Here is a 20,554-nt window from a genome sequence, read left to right on the forward strand (position 1 = left end):
AATAAGAAATATTAATGATTAGCAGCTCAGTTTGGTTCACAGGCACACAGTGCAATATTTGAGATTCTAAGGTGTGCAATATTTGGATTATCTTTAAATCAAATATCACAATATTTTTTTAACCTTAATACCTTAAAAACACAGATGTCTGTGATGATGTTAGTGATGATGGCTGATGCCTGCAGATGTTTACTTGTGAGGAAATCAAAAAATTATAGAGATTGTTGACGAGTGCAAATTGTACAAACCAAAAAAAAAATTTAAATAGAGAAAATGCCAGACAATGTTTTATGTACTGTGACACACTTTTATATGAATTTATTGCCCAATTTTATTGCACAAACACATAAATGATGCATGTTGAATATCTGATAATACAAAACCAGTCATTTCATCTGGATGATGACATTGCAATTCACCGTCCTTGTCTGTAATCAAATGATCGTCCTTTGTGGAGGAATATCAAATTGCTTCCAATGTATACTCTAATAAAAGCGCATTTCACCCCAGGTAGAGCACATAAAGCATTTTAAAGCATTTTTTATTTATGTAAATAGATCTGCTTCTGTATGATTGTCTTAAATGTTTCTTTGACCAACACACGATAACAGTACATCACGTATACAAAAGACCAGTCAAAGCAGTGCTAGGTGAAGAAAAAACATAATACTGCACTGTTCTGAAACATAACTTAAAATAACATTTCTTCAATATGACTTGATTAAATCATACAGGTACATACACAGGTCCTTCATAGTAAGTCAGGGCAGCTTTTAACAAAACAGCAAAATAATTATCAGTTCAACTGTAAACCAATACTGCCATAAACCCATACTGTCCTTTGAAACATCTCAATCATCAACATTTATGCATGCTCACATAACATGTAACAATCCAATGAAAAGTACCGTTCAGTGGTTCAAACAGAAACACACAGGTGGAAATACACATACCGTGAAGGCACATGTGGCTTTGGCTAATTAAACACCCGCATTTCCCTTGATCTTTTATGCAGCATTGGCAGGAGGCTGTGGCCATTTTAAGTTTGACTCCATATCTATGTGTTGATGCCGTAATGAAGACACTATGCTATGCTAAATATTCTACGTGACGTGGCAATCAAGCAGCTGTATTGCTTCTGTTCTTACATTTACATTGGTAGAGGTCATCCAACCTAGCTGAACAAACAAACATATATAATTTAAGGCACAAAAGGCTAATTCCCTTAACTTTTCTTAAGCAGCCTGAAAGTACAATCCTGAATAGAAAAAGGCACGAGGGAAACACTGGTACAAATAAAAGAGAGAAACAGCTTATTGACACACTTGAGGAAGGCAGGTGGTTGGATTACAAGCCCTGCACTGTTGCTGTATAATAACCCTGGGACTCTAATGTTGACAAATAATATTGCCACGAGATACTGATTTAGCTTTGCCTAATGCTGTCTGGGCTGTGTAAACAGGCTGTGAGTCATATGTACTACCTGTCAAACACTACTTTATTTGTCAAGAAATAATTTGTATTCATTTCTAAAAGTGTAGCTGGTTGATGAAATATAATATCTAGCAAGCAACGTATGGAATCTATCACCCACTCTAAGCAAACAATGCAAAATTTAACTAACAGATCAAAGTCAATGTTGATCAAGGTGCATGAAAATACTATTGTTTATAAGTAACTTATGATTCACAACAACCAGATCAGCAAAATGCATCTTCCACCCCCACCATGGCTGTAAACCTGAAAAAAACACATTTTTTTTGTAGTACCTATAGAGGTACAAGTCTATTTTCCTTTTCATCTGAACACAGTGTACCGGAGAAGGAACAAGCTTTGGTCTTTGAATATTGCCATTCTGCTGCCACAGAGGCACGTGATGTAAACTCCACATTGTGAGTAGGTCCTTTTACTTGGTCAACCGTACTTCAGATCCGTTTTACAGTCCACACAGAACCAAATGCCGCAGTTCAAAGCAATGAGCGCAACCGAGGAAGAGAGACATGGAGGGTAACAGAGAGGGTAGGTCACGGCGTTGTGATGGCTGGCCCCACTTCTTCACCTGGGTATCGGAGGAAGAGGAGGAGCTCCTCTCTCCTTTTTACCGGAACCTAGGAAGAAGAAAATACACAGGGGAGTTAGTGTTTTCAGAGCAGATTTAATTTTCTTCCACCAGGTGGCACTGTGTCTAATAGTATCTCTCAAAAAGGAAGGACTCTTCACAAAAAGGTTGGTTATAGGAAATGTGAAAAGTAACTGAAATGTGGTGTAAGTCAAAGTAGCTGAGGTACAGCATTTTGTTCTCTGGTGTGCACTATCTAGTTTTTGAAATAAATTTTCCTGAACTTGTCTGTTCAAGAAAGAACATAACGGTTTCCCCACAGGTATTAATGGGTTGTAACAGGTTGAGAAAACTTATGAAAACAGGACAAACTGAAAACTGGGTTTGAGTTTTTTGGAGATATGATATTTTTACCCAACACTGACATTGCCATTTTATGTTTACAAGATGTGTGTGCATGTCTGTGTCTGACCTCTGCCATCAGTTTTAGCAAGCTTGCTGGGGTAAGTCTTCTGGAAGGGCACGTAGGGCTCAGGTGGAGGAAGGTCTGACACGGGATGAAAAGTGAACCGACACTCCCATTCATCTGTCGATAGAGAGAAATGCAAGTCAGACACAAGCACATCATGATTAATCATCTAGCTACCGACACACAGACTAGAGTCATCTAGTATTTTTCTGGGGCAGGACACTTAGGACCACCTGTCACCGCCTGTCCCTACCACTTTCCAAATCAAACTGACTTCCTTGGTTCAGTGGGATAAAAACAACACACATGGAGGTCAGTGGGTTGCTTTGCCATAGCTGAACACGGTGGAACTTGTGGTAAAAACAACAATGGGGGCAAAGAGTTTCTTTTGTGTGGACTATGAGTACACAGTCTTTGAAAATCACTGGGGCACATGGATTTGTGAAAACAGGGGTCTACTGGGGTTTGATCTACTACTGCTACTGCTACTCTCACCTGTTACTGGTGAAACAAAGTATTTCCTCTACTCACCCTGTATCTGGTTGTGGTGAGAGTTTTGGAAGCCATTGCCCATGGGTGGTGGAGGAGGGGCTCCTCCTGTCCCTGGCCTGTCTGGAGGCAGGGGAGGTCTTCCACCAGGTCCACCACGAGGGGGCTCAGGGCCTGGCCGACCAATAGGAGAAGGAGCTGACGATGACCTTATACTGCCCCCACCCACGCTACGACTTGAGGGAGGAGGGGGAGGAAGAGGCCCTTTAGAGTAAAAAATAAAAATCGACAAGTCAGTGGCTGCTGAGGTGAATGGCGTTTTCAAACAGGAAGGACACACTGTATCCTAAACATTTCTCAACATTTTTACATGGTTTGTATGCAGCACTAATCCAATGTTCAGTTAACTGGTTAAGGTTGTTCACCTGTGCGTGCTGAGGACTGGTTCCTCCCAAGAGATGGAGGTCTCTCATTGGGCGGGGGAGGGAGAGGTCCTGCCCGGCTATGAGGTGGAGCTGGACCATGGCTGGCAAGGAGAGGCAGAATTTTAATCCAAGTATTTGTAGTAAAAAAAAAATCATCTTAAGAAGAGAAGAAGCAGACAGATAATCTATTTTAGAAGAATCAAACATTTTTCTTATTAAATGTCATTAGAAATTAGAGGAACACACTGTATGTTTGAAGCTGAATATCATCACCTGCCTCAGCACCTACATTTACCAACCCTTTGAGCAAAGCACAAATACTATGACGAGTGTACTCTGAGGCATCAGCATTATGTTAATGCACATAAGTGTTTGAATTTATGAATACACAGCCGGATAGAGCTAAAAAGAAACAACAAATTTTTTTTTTACATGCTGTATGTCAAAACAACATAAGTTTTTAAAAACGGACTGATCTTTCCAGAGGGAAGAAAAATGAAGAAGTTTGCGTGTGAACTGCAGCAGAATAGAACAGCTATTAGATTTGAATCCATGCAAACTTTGACACAGCCACCAGAGAAGATTTAGCTATCAAGAACATTATCTCAGTGTCTGACAGTGTCTGATGCCTGATAGCAAATGCTATGTACACACTGGGCTTCGATGCTACTCAGCCATTAACACTAATCAAATATGGATTTCAGGCTATGACAGATAAAACTTTCCCAGTACCTGTTGAGTGAGCTGTTCCTCTGGGGTAGACGAGGTGTGCTGTGGTCATCCCCTCCAGCTGGCGTGGGTGGGAGAGGGGGAGGACCTGGTCGCCCTGGTGGGAGTGGAGGAGCACCCCCACCAGCTGAGGAACGCGGGGATGATGAGGAAGAGACAGAGGATGGTGGTTTTGAGTTGACAGATGGAGGTGGAGGGGGCATGTCGCGTGGCATAGATGGCCGGTGGCCTCCCACAGGAGCTGGTGGTGGTGGGGGTCGGTCGTCGGGAAGCGGGGGTCTCCCTCCAGGAGCTGGCGGCAGGGGAGATCGGCCACTGCTTGGTGGTGGAGGAGGAGGTGTGGAGAAGCTCGGCCTTGGCCCAGCTGAGGAGTTTCCTGGTGGTGGAGGGAGAGGTCCATGTCTCCCTGGTGGAACACTGGGAGGTGGAGGCCCAGAAGCCGGACTGGGTCTGGGTCCTCCAGGGACTGGGGGCGGAAGTGGGCCTCCTCGAGAAGGGAAGGTCTGGGCTGGTCGGGGTGTATTGGGTACAGGAGGAGGGGGGTTTGCTGGAGTGTCTTGTCTGGATGAGAAATTTGGGCGGCCCTTGGGAAGATCAGGGGCGTTGCTGCGGACACCACCAGGGGCTCCTGGGAGTTTAGGTGGCCCAGTGGAGCCACCACCACCGAAGGGGCTTGGGCCACTAGAGCGGCCTCCTGGGGGCAACACAGGTCCTCGGCTGGGTCCTGAGTCTGGATGGGTGAAAAAGCAAAATCAACTGTTTTAGAAGGGTTACTAGGTGCAGTGCTTTCTGTGTTGTTCATTATCATCATTTCATTATTAAAATTATTATTATTATCATTTTTACCAGTGGTGTCTCTGTTTGCTGCAGACCTCAGTTTTGGCATCCCTCCTGCAAATAGGCCTCCTAAACCAGAAGGAGCCCCACCACCAAAACCTCCTCCGCCACCTCCTCCACCACCACCACCACCACCGCCTCCTCCCCCACCGCCACCGCCTCCTCCTCCTTTGGGTTCTGAGAAGATAAATAAAAAATATTTAATTCATTGTTCACATAAAGAATACATTTTCTACATGTACAGTAATCTGTCTTAAATTGTACTGTATTGTAGAGACTTAACTGATTTACTTCCCTGCTGTTGGGAGGGACTACATAACTAAGTTAGTGACTATCTCAGTGTGACTAACCAAAGAGGTCTTGACTTACTGTCCAGTATGGGTCCACTGCGGTCATTGGTAACGGTTTTCTTCAATCTGGCGCCTTTAGTAATGTCAGTCAACAGAGCATTCCTTCCCTGCTGCTCTGAACGGTTTAGAGATGGCTTCTCTGTGTTGGCCTGAAACACAAACACACATGTTGGGCTATACACTTTCTGAGTGAAGCTTCTGAAAACACCTGGACAGAGGGAAAACAACTACAGATTTTTTTTTTTTAAATCTTTGTGTCTTATGCCAATTTAAACCATAAGAGTGGAATGGCAGAGTGTAAAGGTTAAACTGTGAATAGGTAACAGACAGTGAGTGGACAAAAATCAGGATTACACAGACCAAACAGGAGAAGATATGACATAATTTATCCACATGATGTCTCTGCTGAGCACAGCTAATAGGACAGGGCAGCAGAACTCATTGGACACAAAGAGTGACTTACAACAGCAAAGGTGGGAGGAGGGGGAGGCCCAGGGGGTGGTGGGGGAGGTGGGGCTGGCATCTTCCTCTCTCCACTTTACTCTATCTGCACTGGATGCTGCACCCTGGAGAACAGATCACACAAACACTTAATAAAACAAGAGCAATACAAAAAAAAAAATTAAACACAATAGTGCTGCAAAATGTTTTAGCAGTTGCAGTGCTCCCCAAACTGGAGACCAGGATCGTCGAGGCAAAAACAAATAGGTCCTTGTAAACCAAAAGTTAAAGCCATTTATTCAGAGTGCAGAGAGAATTCTTAGATTTTTAACTGATATCTCTTCACCTGCAGCCCGGACAGAACAGACAACACATGTTTCTCGAGCAAAACCAAAAACAAGCAGAAGCTGGTTTAGTGTAAAACCCAAATTCAGTTCAAAGCACAAACAGTTTGAAGTAAGTGTTAACCATCACAGCTGAAGGCTGAAGCCAATGTTAAAGCTGCTATTCTTATGATGGCGACTATGCTAGCATTCGACTGTATTGAAGTGACCAGGAAGACGCCGGACTATTCTCTAGTCACACAAAGTCAATACACTTCGTCTATAAGAAGCAATGGTGACAATACTTACTTTCACTTCCTTACATGGATCTTGGTGACAAGATTTGATTATTAACACTTAAAGAATACAAACTGCTATTTTGGAGAGTTCACCACACCTCAGCTCCATCCAGGTTTTATCCTGTTCAGCAAACTTTCTAGCACCTAAAAAGTGGTGAACACAACTTCAGGGCTCAAAACATCCCTTCAGAAAAACTATAGAGGATTGTCAGATATGGCATGCCTGAGAAGACAAGCTCTAGGGGAAGGAAATCCTCTTCTTTCTTTATCTGTTCAGACTGTGGCTTTATTTTGAGGGTCTGAGATAGATGATTTCCATGTGTAAAACAGTGGTTGTTGATAAAATAAGCAAAGCATTCTTCCAGTGTCATCATTTTTTCTGTAGAAATCTGTCAAACATTGCAGCTCTGCAGGATCTGTTCACCATATGGTGAATTCCTCGTGGGACTGACAGGTCAGAAACAGTACACTGAACAAAAAAAGACTTAAATGCTTAAAATAATTCTGGAAAAACAGGTTTCCAATCAGCTGATAGTGCACTTGCAGGCAATGACACACTTACAATAAATGTTTTTTTATAGCAGGAACTTGAGCGTTAACTTCCCTAAAATATGCATTCAAAACATGCTGTACATCTAAAGTTTAAATTTTACACAAACAGGCAGCCTTTTCTTTCGACCCGCTACACAATGCTTTTGAAAGAAGCCAGATTTCTGTTCTGTGTTAGTGCCACTGGTACTGGAGCTCAAAATTTACTTTCAAAAATTAAATGCATCTTTACTGGCACATGTTATCAACCAAACAACACAAGCTAGGAACACATTTCAAACAAGTAACGGTAACCGAGCAGAGTCGATATAAAAACAGCTGCAAACATATCACTGACTCTAGTGTGGCCTGAGGTGCAACATGCATGAAACTTTCATCTCACAGAGAAGTGTAGCAGCAGCAGCAGCAGCTTTCTGTTCATCTGGTTCTGTGTCAAATTTCACTTTAAACCATTACGTTAATATGCAGTTTTACACTGGGGTTGTTTCAAAGTGCAAGAAAATGGAAATACTGAAAAAGGACTTGGAAGACTACTTTTTTAGAGTCTCTCCTGCAGAGGATCACTGCAGGAATAACATATAAACCAATTAGACTCATCACTACCAACTAGCTGTATACAAAAAAATATAGTTTTTATAGCACAATGTATAACCACAACCCTGAGACTATATTATCTATCCATATTAGTAAAACAGACTGCCAAATCAAATTACTGATGTGAAAAGACTCACTTCCCCATCTAAACTGCATGGCCTGGTACACAAACAAAGCTTCCTTCTATAAACAGGTTTAGATCAAAAGCTTTGAGGGCATCTGAGAAGCGCATGAACATGGTTAAACTGAGACTACTCCACCTGGCAGAGACACACATATCAAAGACGATCTTACTGTTAAAGAATTCTTACCTGTCAATCAGAAACTAGATAGAACTAAAGTCCCATAGTATCACTTCTGTAGCTTTAATTTTACTAATCTTATCTCTGATAATGAAGAACTAAATGCACTAAGAGCACCGAGTTAGGTTAGGTAAAATGCCATGAATCAGAAAGTCACTTAAACACGAGGCAAGAAGAGGAACAAGTATATAGCCTACTCCCTCACATGCATGCTCGAGCATTCAAATTCACACCAAAATCATCCTGTTTCCCCTCACATAAAAACACATGCAGCTCAGCCACTCACTTGATTTTAAGTCATGAGCACGGTCAGACCATCCTCTAGGGGCCTCTTACTTCCTGTATGCTGCTGACAAACAGGAAGTCACTACACGGCTCCAGCACCGCAGCCATCCGGTTGTCAGGATGATGATACCTCTGCATCTCAGCTACGTTATCAATGTGACATTCTCCTCCTCCCTCTCTCTTTCTGTCTCTCAACTGCACATCACTCCCACACTGCATTTGTTTGTCACCTTTCTTTCTCTCCTCCTATTGCTTTCTTTATCGGTTTACACCATGTTGACAATCATCCTTATATCCCACCATCTACCAGCCTTATTTTCTCAGTCTGCCAGTTTCGCCCAGTGATCTTTCTACATCATCTAATCTCACTTGCTCCAGCATGGTCTGCCGCCTTTACACTGAAAACTCACACTGAGATTTTGTCTCTTTCAAAATACGACCTGGTGGAAGGAAGGAAGTTTTTGTTTTATGAAAACAACAGACAAAAGGAACATTAGAAACCTCGAATGTCGGGTAACTTAAAAACAAGCACACAGACCGACTGGGTCTGATTTTAATAACTAATGATTTTAGTGATCCCGATTTTACTTCTAGAGCCACCTCAAAGCACCGCTGTGCCTAATTTACAGGCTGTTGAGTACAGGCAGCCTTCTCTATTATATCAGTTTTGGCCTAAACAGACTAATATTCAATGTTTACTGAAAATATCCATAAAACCAACCTAATCCTGATACACAGTCTGTGATATGATAATTCATGGGCCAGTTAAAGTCAGTTATTAAAGATAAGCTGTCTTTAATATTATGGCTTTATCTTTTATACAACTGCCACTAATTTTCCAATATAGACCACGATGGGAATAAGCCCTTAAAACGCTACAGAAAATAAGCTTAAAGTAAGAGCCAAGCACAAACACGACGACATGTACAGTACGAATGCCAAAGCTTAAACCTGCTGTACTTTTCATGCAGACAGTAAATCCGTATGATGTCTGCATTAACACTAAAGTTGAATACTTAAGACATCAAATAATAATACTAAGGGGACGCTGTGGTACATGGATTCTGAAATCTGTGATTCATACATTACACACTTTGTAGAGTCACATTTAAAATCAGTGAGGATTGGAGCACGTTGAGGACTGCTGAGTCTAGCTTCAGTCTGCGTACACAAAGAAACTTCATACTAAATACTATCATTTAACTAAACATAAGCACAGTGTTGATTTTTGTTCATGATTTAATGTTGAATTAAATGAAACTGTGGCAAATTCTCCAACATGCTTGGAAAAACCTGCCTGCCAAGTATCTGAAAAACTGTGAGACAGTGTACGGAGGAGGACTGGAGCTATTTTAAAGACAAAGGGCGGTCACAGCAAACACTGATTTGACTATAAAGATGTCTTTTACATGTAAATGATGTTTGTCAAAGACTGTAGACTGCCTAATTCAATCAAACATATTGTGGTACTCATATAAATCAGGAGGAGTGGTCTGGAGGTGACTGGGCCACAATCTGACACGTGAAAATAGCAAAAAACATGAATGTGACGACTACAGTCCAGCACCACAAACAGATTAAAAGACCTACTATGAGTTATACTTCAGTAGGGCAAAAGAAAAATCTTGGTTAGGGTACGGTTTTGGCTCGGACAAACTTTAGCTGAACAGGGAAACGTCACTCACAAAAGAGAACTTCTCAGCAAAAACTGTCTGTAGCTGCGTTGGCAGATTTAAAGCTTTAAAGCCAAATGTGCATGTTTCCAAACAACTACAGACTTCACAGTTTTAATCAAGATGTGGAGACTCACACATCGACTTATTTCCTGTAGCAGTGATGAAATGACCCTGACACAACTGCAGATGTAAGAGCAACAGATACACGAGGCAGAGAGACGGGAGTCAGTGAGACTGAGGTTATTATGTGTTGCAAGGGAAGGAGATGCGATGGAAAACCCCTCCTTGGTTTTGCACAGTTGTCGGTTGCCACAGTCACCTTTGAAAATGGAATTTACACAACGTACTTCAAAATACACTCAAGAGTAATGACTTGAAACAAGCAAACCGAATCCAGTTGTAAGCTGACTGTCAGTTAGTGTCAGTTAGTGCAAGGTTTGCAAATGATACTGAAGCTGCTCTGAGTGGCTGCAGAAAGACTTCAAACAACCTCTGTCATAGGAAACGGGCCCGTGTGTTGAAATTTAAAATGCACAACACAACTTCTTGTTTTCTCTTGATCAGTTCAGTTGTTGAGTTGTTGAATGTATATAATGTGCTCACACACACACACGCACACATGGCTCACATATGTTTCAGGTTACAAATGGCCATAAAAAAACTTCTTCATCCTGCCACTGAACCTCCTGTGCTGCTCCATGACCTCATTAGAGTTTCTGCACACACACACACTCTAAATTTAGAATCTCAGCATAGCATAAATGTTTAACTCTGGAGTATTAAACCTGCTCTTTTTGCAACACTGAACATATATTCTGATACTTGAGTACTAATAATACATGGCTGACTGGATTTATCTCACATACTGCGCCCACTGCAGAGGCTGTTTAAAGGAAAACATCACACATTTGGTAGATTGTAAAGTGATGATGAACAACATAGACAACGTCCGTGTGTCTCCAGGCCATTATTGGAGGAAGGCGGATAGTAAATAGAAATCGGTGTTAACACAGGGAAAATTCTCGTTTTATGACCAAAACCATTCATCAAATTAGCTTCAACTGCTTCAGTGGTTTTGGCGTATTTTTGGTGTAAAGCCTTTTTCACTCCTAATACCACCGCTCCCCAAGGTTAAAGAACACCTGGCTTTACACTGCTGTGCCAGCTGGGGTAAAGAGATATTCAAGCCTGTCTGAATTTGTGGAAATTTTTTTTTTTTTTAAATTGCATGTAAACCTGTTTGATTTGGAGATAAGATCAAATTCAGTAGCTGAGGCTTAGTCACATTCATTTGTTAAAGTGATTAAATAGGTTTTTAAGCATAACTAATAAAAAAGACTGTGGTTCAATGTAGAAACATTTTGTGGTTTTCACAGGTTTGGTGGTGGGTGGAAGTGGGTATAACATTATGTAGAAACCTCCCATCACATTTCACTTAACTCCCCCCAAGGTCTCAAACGGCCCTGCAGCAAAGTTTCCAGGAACAATAAGACAATCAAACACACCTAGTGTAATTCAACACTTAACAACATTCATATATAATATATTTATAAACCTGTCTCCACTGGAGATCATTAAGAAAAATGTATAGTGCTGCTGGTCATGAAAAAGATCAAAACCTGCACTGATCTGCAATATGACCTCAGGGAAAAGGTAATTTCAGACATTTTGAATGCAGCCCAGGGTAGTAATAAATGTGTCGGCTGTGCAGGAACAGTGCTGAGTGGCTAAGCTAACATCCTGTGGTGTGTTCACATGCCTTTGCTCACACACAGACACCAGCTGCATCTGGTAGCATATGTGGTTCTACTGCTTTTGATTTAGACTTCAACTCAGCAGGGAAATTTTACCTTCTCAACGTTCTACAAATAAAGAACTGAATGCTGAACACATTTCATGATGGAAACATTCACAGATGAGTGTCTTTTCTAGGAAGGCTCTTAGGCATTTGTCTGGGGGATTTCTGTATGTCTGTATCTCCTCTTTCGATATATGTGCTGTGTAACCAGATGGACATTTAAATATGGAGTTAAAGTTTTAGAGTTTTAAAGTTTTAGCAGGCTGAAGAGGTTCCTGAAGGCACGCATTATACAGATGCTTCTAAAAGTCATCAAACCTCCAGCCATGTCAGATCAACTCAAAATTCAATACAACCACCTTCACTGTTTGCTTCTGGTTTTCCTCAATGGCATAAACCACTTCCTACAAGCACAACAATGCTGAGAGTCACACGTGTCGCACACTGTGACTCTGCAAATAAGAATTGAATTTCTTAAGTCCTATGTGACTCTGCTCTGGTGATCTTACAGCTGATCAGTCACCTTCAGTAATTCTGGATAGCCAATATGCAAGTAGGAAGTATACTAGTGGCTACTGAGGCCAATCCGGTACTATTGCTTTGTGTAAAGTCCTGTACGTATACACTTTGACAAACCAAATGACTATCAAACATGGCAATAAAACACTATTTGTAGGTATCCGCAATATGCTAATCCACTTGAAGTCTAATGTATACAAATGTTGGATAACAAAATACCTCATCCTCTTCATTCTCTGCAACGATTATTTGATCAGAAAAATAACTCATTTGATAATTAATCATTTCAGTCATTTGTTAAGCAAACTGCATTTGTTATGGTACTGTTCAGTTAGTTGACCTTGATCTCTGACCTTCCTGTGGAGCTTAGCCTCTTAAAAACACTCACAAGATGCTTACAAGAAATGAAACCTGGCCCTGTAATGAAAAGGAGACATGCCTGAAGAGGCAGATCAATATTTCCATTACTCACCTTATAACAGACTCTAACCTCAAAGCTAGTGCATTTGTGTCTGGTCTCAGGAACTTTAGTCTCTACCTCCAACGCCTTAAAAGCACTGACTGCATTTCTGATGGAAAAATTACTTAAACAATTAATCAATGATCAAAATAGTTGCAGATTAATGTTCAGTCAATCAGTTAAATGATTAACTGCCTCATCATTTCAGCTCTACACACAGGAAACTAATTCATTTGGCTTTAAACAAGACACTGGAGACGGGCTTCAGCCCTATTTACTCCACCTTTCCTGCTGACTTCTGTCACCAAAAGACACCTTCCCAAAACATGGTGAAAATCTGACAGTTAAAAAAAAATTCATATATCAGCGAGTCTACTTACTCAATCTGTGTCCATAGAAGAATCAGCAGTATGTTCAGAAGACAGTAGAAGAAGCACCTTAGATCATTCCTCATAAAAATGCAAAATGTGAACAGCAGCCACATACAGCTGAAAACAGAAAAAAGCGGAAGTTTAGCAGCATCTAAAAATGTTTAAAAAACATTCTGCACCGTGTAGAACTTCTTAATTCCTCTTCCTCTAAACTCACATCTCACATTGCACAGTCAGAGAGGCCTCACTTCCACACACACACAAGCCTTATATACAGCACACGCCACTTCCTCTTTTTCAGTTCCCCACCTGGGGGAGGGATTCCCACCCGGGCTTGCAACAAGGTTTAGCAAGCTAAAGAAATATAAATCCACCGTATTTCTAAGGAGATCGTTTCAGCAATCCTGGTAGACTTCCAACAAAATATAAAACTGGAACGCATTCAGAGTGTGCACTTAACCACCATGGCTGCTGGCTAATGCAACATAATGTTTAAGACTTTTACATCTGTTTTACATAATTATATTGTTAGAGATACAGCATATATTTCTGATCTAAATCAGTCTAATTAGTGGCAAATCCATAAAATCTAATTAAAGTGGCTGCAAACTTTTTTGAAAATGAATTAATTTTAAATGTTACACTTCATTTTTAAAACTCAAACTCAAAAAAAGCAATGCACCAGTATTGCCATATATGACAAATCTGCACAGTGAATGCATGTTTTTACATTGCATTTATATCAATGTTCTTCACAAGTAAACATCTGATTCGCTTTGAAAGGCTACAAGCCCCCACAGCTTCAAACAGCAACAAGACCCATGAAATGATGATCATCATCATTTCATTTTAATTTAATCAAAATCAGACCAACTAGAAATTTGTGATATTTAATTACCACACCATGCCTGGTTAATCAGTGCATTCTTGTATTATTCTTGTTGTATTTACAACATTGTAAAAATGCATCATCTGATTGAAAGTCAGTGACGACACAGAGCATGTTGATTACAACATGAGACAGCGACTGTTCCCACACATTTGTTTGGTTGTAATTTTGACCGTGAATGACAACATGCGCACACTAACGAACATAATGGAGAAGCAAAAGACGACTAGGAAGAAGTTGCAGCAAATAATGAGAGAGAGGCGAGGACAAGTGCTGATCTGTTGTGATTTTTGTTGTCACTGAATCCTGAATCCATCTGATGAGGCTAAAATTCATATTTTTAGGTTGTATTTTGCTGTCATGAGCTGCTGTATGTTCAGCAGGACTGGACTCTGTCTACTCAGAGCTGATTCACCGCAGATGAATTTTATTCAGAATACTTTCTGAGATATATTAGACATCAGAGGGCTTTCATCCATCATATGTATGAAGAAAAAACAAAAAGGAAAGCTTTTTTTTCCCTATGTTTTATTTATAGAAAATGAAGTACAGGTCCTATTTAACTCAAAGTGAACTGATCCCAGCCCTTAGTGTTGCTGGGCGAGAGGGTTAGCATAGCTCCACAGCTGCCACTTCCTGTGCTCTCAGTGTCACACTTCCTGCCTCGCAAAAAGCAGTCGGCGGCGGACTGCCAACCCACTAATCGGCTGCACTTCAATACTCTCCCCCTTGTCTCCCTTTTCCAGCCAACTACAGCACCAGAGCTGCCTCTTAAAGAGACATCTTGGCGTTCTCCTCTGTACTCAGCTGTTTTTCTTTACCAGGCTGCAGTCCACAGTGAAGGGAGGAACGTGTCTGAACCAGTACTTCAGTTAACTATAAAAAAGGCCAGTGTTCCCCACAGAGGCCACTGCATTTAGCTAATGCTTCAAGAAAAAAAAAAAAAACGCTCACACAGTTAATTCAGCACACAGCCTTTACACAAAACAAACGTACAACAGGAACTTAATGAGTCCACATGTGGAGCCTTTTCATCACTACAGACACTGGAACTGATACTGGTAACGTAACTGAGAATGAAACAGGCATCCAAAAACCAAACATACCTCCACATCCCCATTTAAAAGTTTAAAGAAAATATTCATTTCACTGAAGTTTGGATCAAATAGCTTCCAGGATCTCATTCTTGTAAAAAACATAACAAGACTGCCTTTGGATATTTTTTAAAGTCCTGGTGGTTTGACAAAGTAACAGAAACACCTTTACATTACAGTTCAATGCCATGAGATAAGCAGCCATTGAGGAAACTCTTAATGTTCAAGTTCTCTTGATGCAAAGATGCAAAGCAATTATTCCATGACATGGTTCCTTTTCGCTGAAATGCAGTTTTCTTTTTTTGGTAAGTGCTGTCGTCATGTCTGATATGTTCTCCATTAACACATTACATCAGGTTGCTGTGTTTTACGACTGCAGCATCAGCAATTCAAGCTGCAACTATGGTAAATCCCACTGGCAATTTAAGCAACAGTTGTTAGTGATATTTAGCTGAATGCCAATGAATAATTCAGCTTTAAAGCAGTAGTGCAACATTTTGGGGAATAAGCTTTGTCAGAGTTAGATGAGAACACTGATACATCTCTCGTATCTCGCCTTCAAACAGCAAACTCTTGTTTTAACACCTTGCTTTGTGTGGAAAAAACACTGTCTTCATTAGTAAGCCTTAGAGGTGCAGACAGGCTGATAGAAGCCGTTTCCAGTCTTTGTGCTAAACTAAACTAACCAGCTGCTGGCTGTAACTTCAGATATAAGATGTAGCACTGTCCGTCCGTCTCACACGTGTCTGACGGAGCAGGCACGCTCTTATTTACCTGCATTCTATACACATAACCAAAGAGATTGCACTCTGAGTGTGTCCAAAACAAGAGTGACCAACAGCTCAACATTTTAAAAAGTGTTTAAGTACAGCGTGCTAAGAAAAGGAAACTTGCGGGAGTACGAAGAAGCCAGAAGGAAGAAGGTCGCTGCTAGAAATACTGATACATCAGTTGTAAACACTAAGTCATTATACGCTGTGGCAAGGGGGAAAATACACACAACATATGCTAAATGTACTAACAACTCTATTTCAGGGCTGTTGTATTGCACATTCCTCAGAACCATAAGATTACCATTGTATCTCAGGCCTCTTAATTTTCCAGTTTTGTAGTTTCAGCCTGGTGTGGCAACAGGAGCTGGGTCTCAATATTTTTAATATTTCCTTTTTGCTGCCCACTGACACCAGCACTAGCCCCGCAGGTGCCCTGTGTCTCCACAGAGTCTATGAAGCAATCTCATCAGGTTCAAGTGTTCCTTTGTGTTTTCTCATCAAACCACAAAATCCTGAATGTGGTAGCTTACATCCAAAGGGCAAACACAGTCATTAAACTTCATTAGCCTAAACAGCTAAGAAAGAAGAATGAGCAGAGGAGAGAAGAGAATTGAAATGCCCTCCATCCTGTATGTCACAGTCACATGAACATTAGCACAGCTTGCCTGCAGGCTACTCAGTCACTTTAGATTCTTTGTGATCACACATCACACCGCATATGACTCACATACTGTAGGACAAGTAGAGATGCCACAGGATGTGATTCAAATGCTTCGACTATGCGAAGACAAATTCTGAATTATTCAACAGACAGTTTAATTCAGATGCAGAGACACACTGTGATTTTACGGTCTTAATATTTCAGAATTTCCTCTGGCTGTACGTTAAAGCTTTTAACCTAATAACTTATAGTACTATACCCATTGTGCTATATTAAAATTTATTGCTGAAAGAAACAGATATCACATTTTAAATGATGGTATCATATATTTTTTAGCTTATCTCTTTTTAGCAGACACAAACATTTACTCACAAGGTTTCAATGACTATGTTTTCATCAGATGTTTAAGCCAAAGCCGATGGTTTTTCTTTTTAATATATTTTCCCTCAGTGTCCCTTACTTTGGGGTTGGATCAGGTTGCCATCACAGGATTAATACACATAAACACACAACTTGAACTGAAGGAGGATACTGGACACTGAGCCACTGTGCTGCCCCTGATAATACATTATATGGTTTATAATAATGTGGTGGTGGTGGTACAGTGAGTAAAGCTGAACAACAGCCAGAAACATTTCATTTCTGGCCCATGCAAATAATGTGTGTTTCGACTCTGACTATGGCTGATGATGACTTTGACCTGTTTTACTAAACAACACATGAGGCACACGGTCATGAGTTTCAGCGCTGGATGGACAGAGAGGTGCCAGGATCACATGTTTTACACAGGAAGCAGAGATGAGCACAAAGAAAGCACAGTACTGCATTATGTTTCTACTACAACCCACACATGCTAAACAAAATGCACATGCTCCTCTGACTGAAAAAGCATGAGTTCAGTTGCCAAACAATGCGTAAATTGTTTTCACGTCCTATGCAGGAAATGATGAGAGGTCCTTTAGAACTTCTGACTTCATTTCAAGAGATGACTCAAGATAAAGTTGTATAAATGGAAGAACACGGCTGAGTTTCACCCAGCCCCTCACTAACTAACGCTGGGCTCGTCCCACCGCGCTCCTGAGGAATGCCAAGAACTCAGAGCTACAATGAGCTAAAACTAGTTCTGTGACAAAGCACATGAATGGGAGCACAACCAGAGGCAACACGAGCACATAAACAAGGCTCCACTCTGCTGTGCTAGGACCAAAACCTCAACACATTTTTAGCTTTGAAGAAACCGTAACATAAACTGATGGGATCCAAGAATTACTGAGCAGCCTCCTGGGCGACAGCCAGTGGAGGAACTAGTTCAGTCCAAAATACAAAGACCCATGTGCACGTTACGAGCCTATAGATAGGTTTCTTATGATTGCATCTAATAAAACCTTGCTGAGGTCAATTCACAGTGTATGTTATAAAACCCACAGACTGTAGAGAAACACATAGGATTCTAAAAGGGGGGTGATGTGAGGTAAGGTGCTGCCACAGCTGCCATCAAAAATCAAATTTTCAAAATTTGTTGAACTGATGTGAGGTGAACAATGACAAGCAACCACAACTTCCTGTCTTCACGTCAAGGTGACTGTGATCAAGACGCTAAACCCCAGGTCAGAACCTCCCACAGCAGCCATCAGTGTGTGTGTGTGTGGGTGAATGTGAGACTGTGCAAAGTGCTCAGAACTGCTCTCAGGTAAAAGGCACTAAGTAAGTGCCGTCCATTTCCCATTTAAGAATACATGAGGCCAAAAGTTTTTAGACGCCAGCATGGAGCAGCATTAAAAACAGCATCTGGTTGCGGATGCTGTTGGTACGAAGCTCTGTGGGACGCTCAGATTTACGACAGTGGGTTCAGTTTCGACAAACGACGTCTCTGATCATTTTAAATGGATTTGTCCTTTACATCGAAGAACCAAAGTTGCGTACATATGGTGCTGATTCAGAAACATACTGACAACAGTGACTTAACATCAGTACACTCACACCCGTCAGTCATCATTTCACATAGGTATGTGTGACTGCTAAACACACAGAATTAAAATGATTTCCTGAACTATATAAATTACCAAAGACATTACCGCCATTACATCTACTTTAAATTTCTCTAATCCAGTATAATCCCACTCTTCTATGGCCAAACTGCACTGTGACCCACTTCAAAAGGAAAATCAACTTAAACAAATCAGACGTTTGGAGAAACGGGTGGATATAATCTGTTTTCTAGAGTTGTAAATAATTGATTCACTCAATTTAAGATCGTGTGCAGTTTGAAGAATAGCCTGAGTTTCATCTGACATGGGGAAATATGCATTTCCTTAGGAGTGTATGAGTATACATAGGGACAAGAAGATCCCAAATACATATTGCAACATACATATCTCACTTACACATGAAGCATTCAGTTCCAATGAAATAAGCAGAGTGCAGAGAGTATCTTAGTACTGTGCTTCTTTGGGGAAAACTGGATTCAATTTGGCCCCCCACCCCAGTTTTAGATCAAATTACACAATAAATCACTTACAGTTAAACTTGATCACCTGTCAGTGTAATCATACTGCATTAGGCACTCAATATTTATATCGGGAATGTTGTGTGTATCATATAGTCCAGTCCTAGACTCACACACTGCATGACTGCAACATGCAATTCAAATAAAATCAATTTCAATCCGTTTTAAACTCCTGAAATAAACAGTCCAAACAGGGCTAAGGCCTCGGAGCCAAGGGGAGGACGAGGATGAGGAGGGTTGTTCCATTATTCTGATGCCCATCAGATTAGTGTCATATCGACAGGCGTTTACTCTGAATTCCTCCATTCAAAGCAAACTGTTCTCCATAAACTAAATGTTTACAGAGGCTAGCTCAGCCTAAGAGTAAGTGTGTGTGTCTGTGTAAGTGCATGCAGAGCGAGTGCTTACAGTCAAATGGCATTCTGTCAAACAGGTTGTGAACAGACACACACACACACACACACACAAATTCCTCTTCCTCTTTCTGTCTTCATGCCAGTTCATGATGTGGATGATATGTCTAGCTGAGGTCAAGAACACTTCTGTTTTCATGCACATGTGTATGTGTGGGTGTGGGTGTGTATGTGTGTGTGTGTGTGTGTGTGACCAGGAGTGTTCCCTACTCCCTGCAAACCTCTTTGAACGTAAAACCCAAATATGTGAAAACACTGCAGTCCGATCCTTCAGCTCTTCCTCTCCTCACTCTGCAGCCCTCCTGACAATTACTCAACTCGAAACACATGTCTCATGTTCGGCTTGACTATATGTGCCGAGCTGCATCCACACAGCAGACTGCTCCATGAAAACACTGGGAGTTTCAGAGGAAAAACAGTTAATAGAAGACGCACACAGACCATCATTTGTGGGAGAAAGAAAGAACAAACCTGGGCCAGATGCCAAAGCCCCTGCCAGAGCCGTGTACCACTTCCCAAGACGGTTGTAACCGACTAAACGCTCCTTTACACGGTGAGATAAACAATTCGTCTCAATTCATTCGCCATCACTGCTGGAATCGGTCCCAGCTGCTTTCTGGAAGATGACAACTTCTTTTCTGCTTGTAAACCGAAGTCGGGTCTCACGGTTTCCGCTTCACTTCAGCTATTTTCCGCACACACACTCACACACTCTCGCACAGAAAACTTTGACCAAACTCAGGATGGAGTTTGCTTAACCTACCTCTGTACGTATGAAACGCTGTGCACGGCTAATAATCTTCCATCGACCGACAGTATACTGCGGTTGGAACTGAGCACCGCTGTGCAGCCAATCCTGAGGACTGCAGAGGAGAGGACTGGCAGGCAGGCAGGCTAAGCTGGCGTCACCCAGAGCCTTAATACACAGGGTTGAGTCAGGTTTTTCCTATGAAACATCGTGTGAAACATTCACTTCAGCAGGAGGAGGAGGGGCATATTTCATATTCATATTTAGAGGGTTAAATGAGCCCATAAATACTAAAAAGTTTAAAGAAGGACATTTTATGTTATTAGTTTATTTCGTACTTGTAGTAATCTAAGTTAGCGCCAACTACCAAAGGTGTCAGATTAAAAAAAAAAAAAAAAACTAATGTAAATTAACAGGGTTTTTTTTTCTGTGTTTTATTGTTTAGAAAAAAATATGTAACGTTGTGACAAGCAGCAATCTGGGTAGCTCTTCATC

The 20,554-nt window shown here is 41.1% G+C and overlaps 1 protein-coding gene across 5 annotated transcripts; it reads right to left on the reverse strand.

Moving 5' to 3' along the window:
• Positions 1-286: 286 nt before the first annotated feature.
• Positions 287-20,221, reverse strand: wipf1b (WAS/WASL interacting protein family, member 1b). 5 transcript variants are annotated; one of them, XM_041050203.1, is made up of 10 exons: positions 20,075-20,221; positions 12,985-13,092; positions 5,822-5,924; positions 5,378-5,507; positions 5,018-5,185; positions 4,175-4,901; positions 3,443-3,543; positions 3,060-3,281; positions 2,532-2,645; positions 287-2,108 (listed from the first exon to the last, which is right to left on the reverse strand). In XM_041050203.1, exons 3-10 carry the CDS (start codon positions 5,879-5,881, stop codon positions 2,056-2,058), a joined length of 1,575 nt encoding a protein of 524 aa, XP_040906137.1. In that variant the 5' UTR covers positions 5,882-5,924; positions 12,985-13,092; positions 20,075-20,221; the 3' UTR covers positions 287-2,055. The 5 variants fall into 5 exon arrangements, with proteins under 5 accessions (XP_040906137.1, XP_040906138.1, XP_040906139.1 ...); XM_041050204.1 differs by lacking the exon at positions 20,075-20,221 and adding an exon at positions 19,783-19,968; XM_041050205.1 differs by lacking the exon at positions 12,985-13,092 and having other exon boundaries at positions 20,075-20,214.
• Between the last annotated feature and the right edge of the window lie 333 nt (positions 20,222-20,554).

Source organism: Toxotes jaculatrix, chromosome 11 (assembly GCF_017976425.1).
Source record: "Toxotes jaculatrix isolate fToxJac2 chromosome 11, fToxJac2.pri, whole genome shotgun sequence".
Classification (NCBI taxonomy): domain Eukaryota; kingdom Metazoa; phylum Chordata; class Actinopteri; family Toxotidae; genus Toxotes; species Toxotes jaculatrix.

Coding starts and splice junctions, on each gene's coding strand:
- wipf1b (XM_041050203.1), bottom strand. CDS start 5,881: ATGCCAGCCCCACCTCCCCCACCACCCCCTGGGCCTCCCCCTCCTCCC. Junction 3,282..3,442: donor CCAGTCCTCAGCACGCACAG/GTGAACAACCTT, acceptor TTTACTCTAAAG/GGCCTCTTCCTCCCCCTCCT. Junction 2,646..3,059: donor TCACCACAACCAGATACAGG/GTGAGTAGAGGA, acceptor CTCTATCGACAG/ATGAATGGGAGTGTCGGTTC.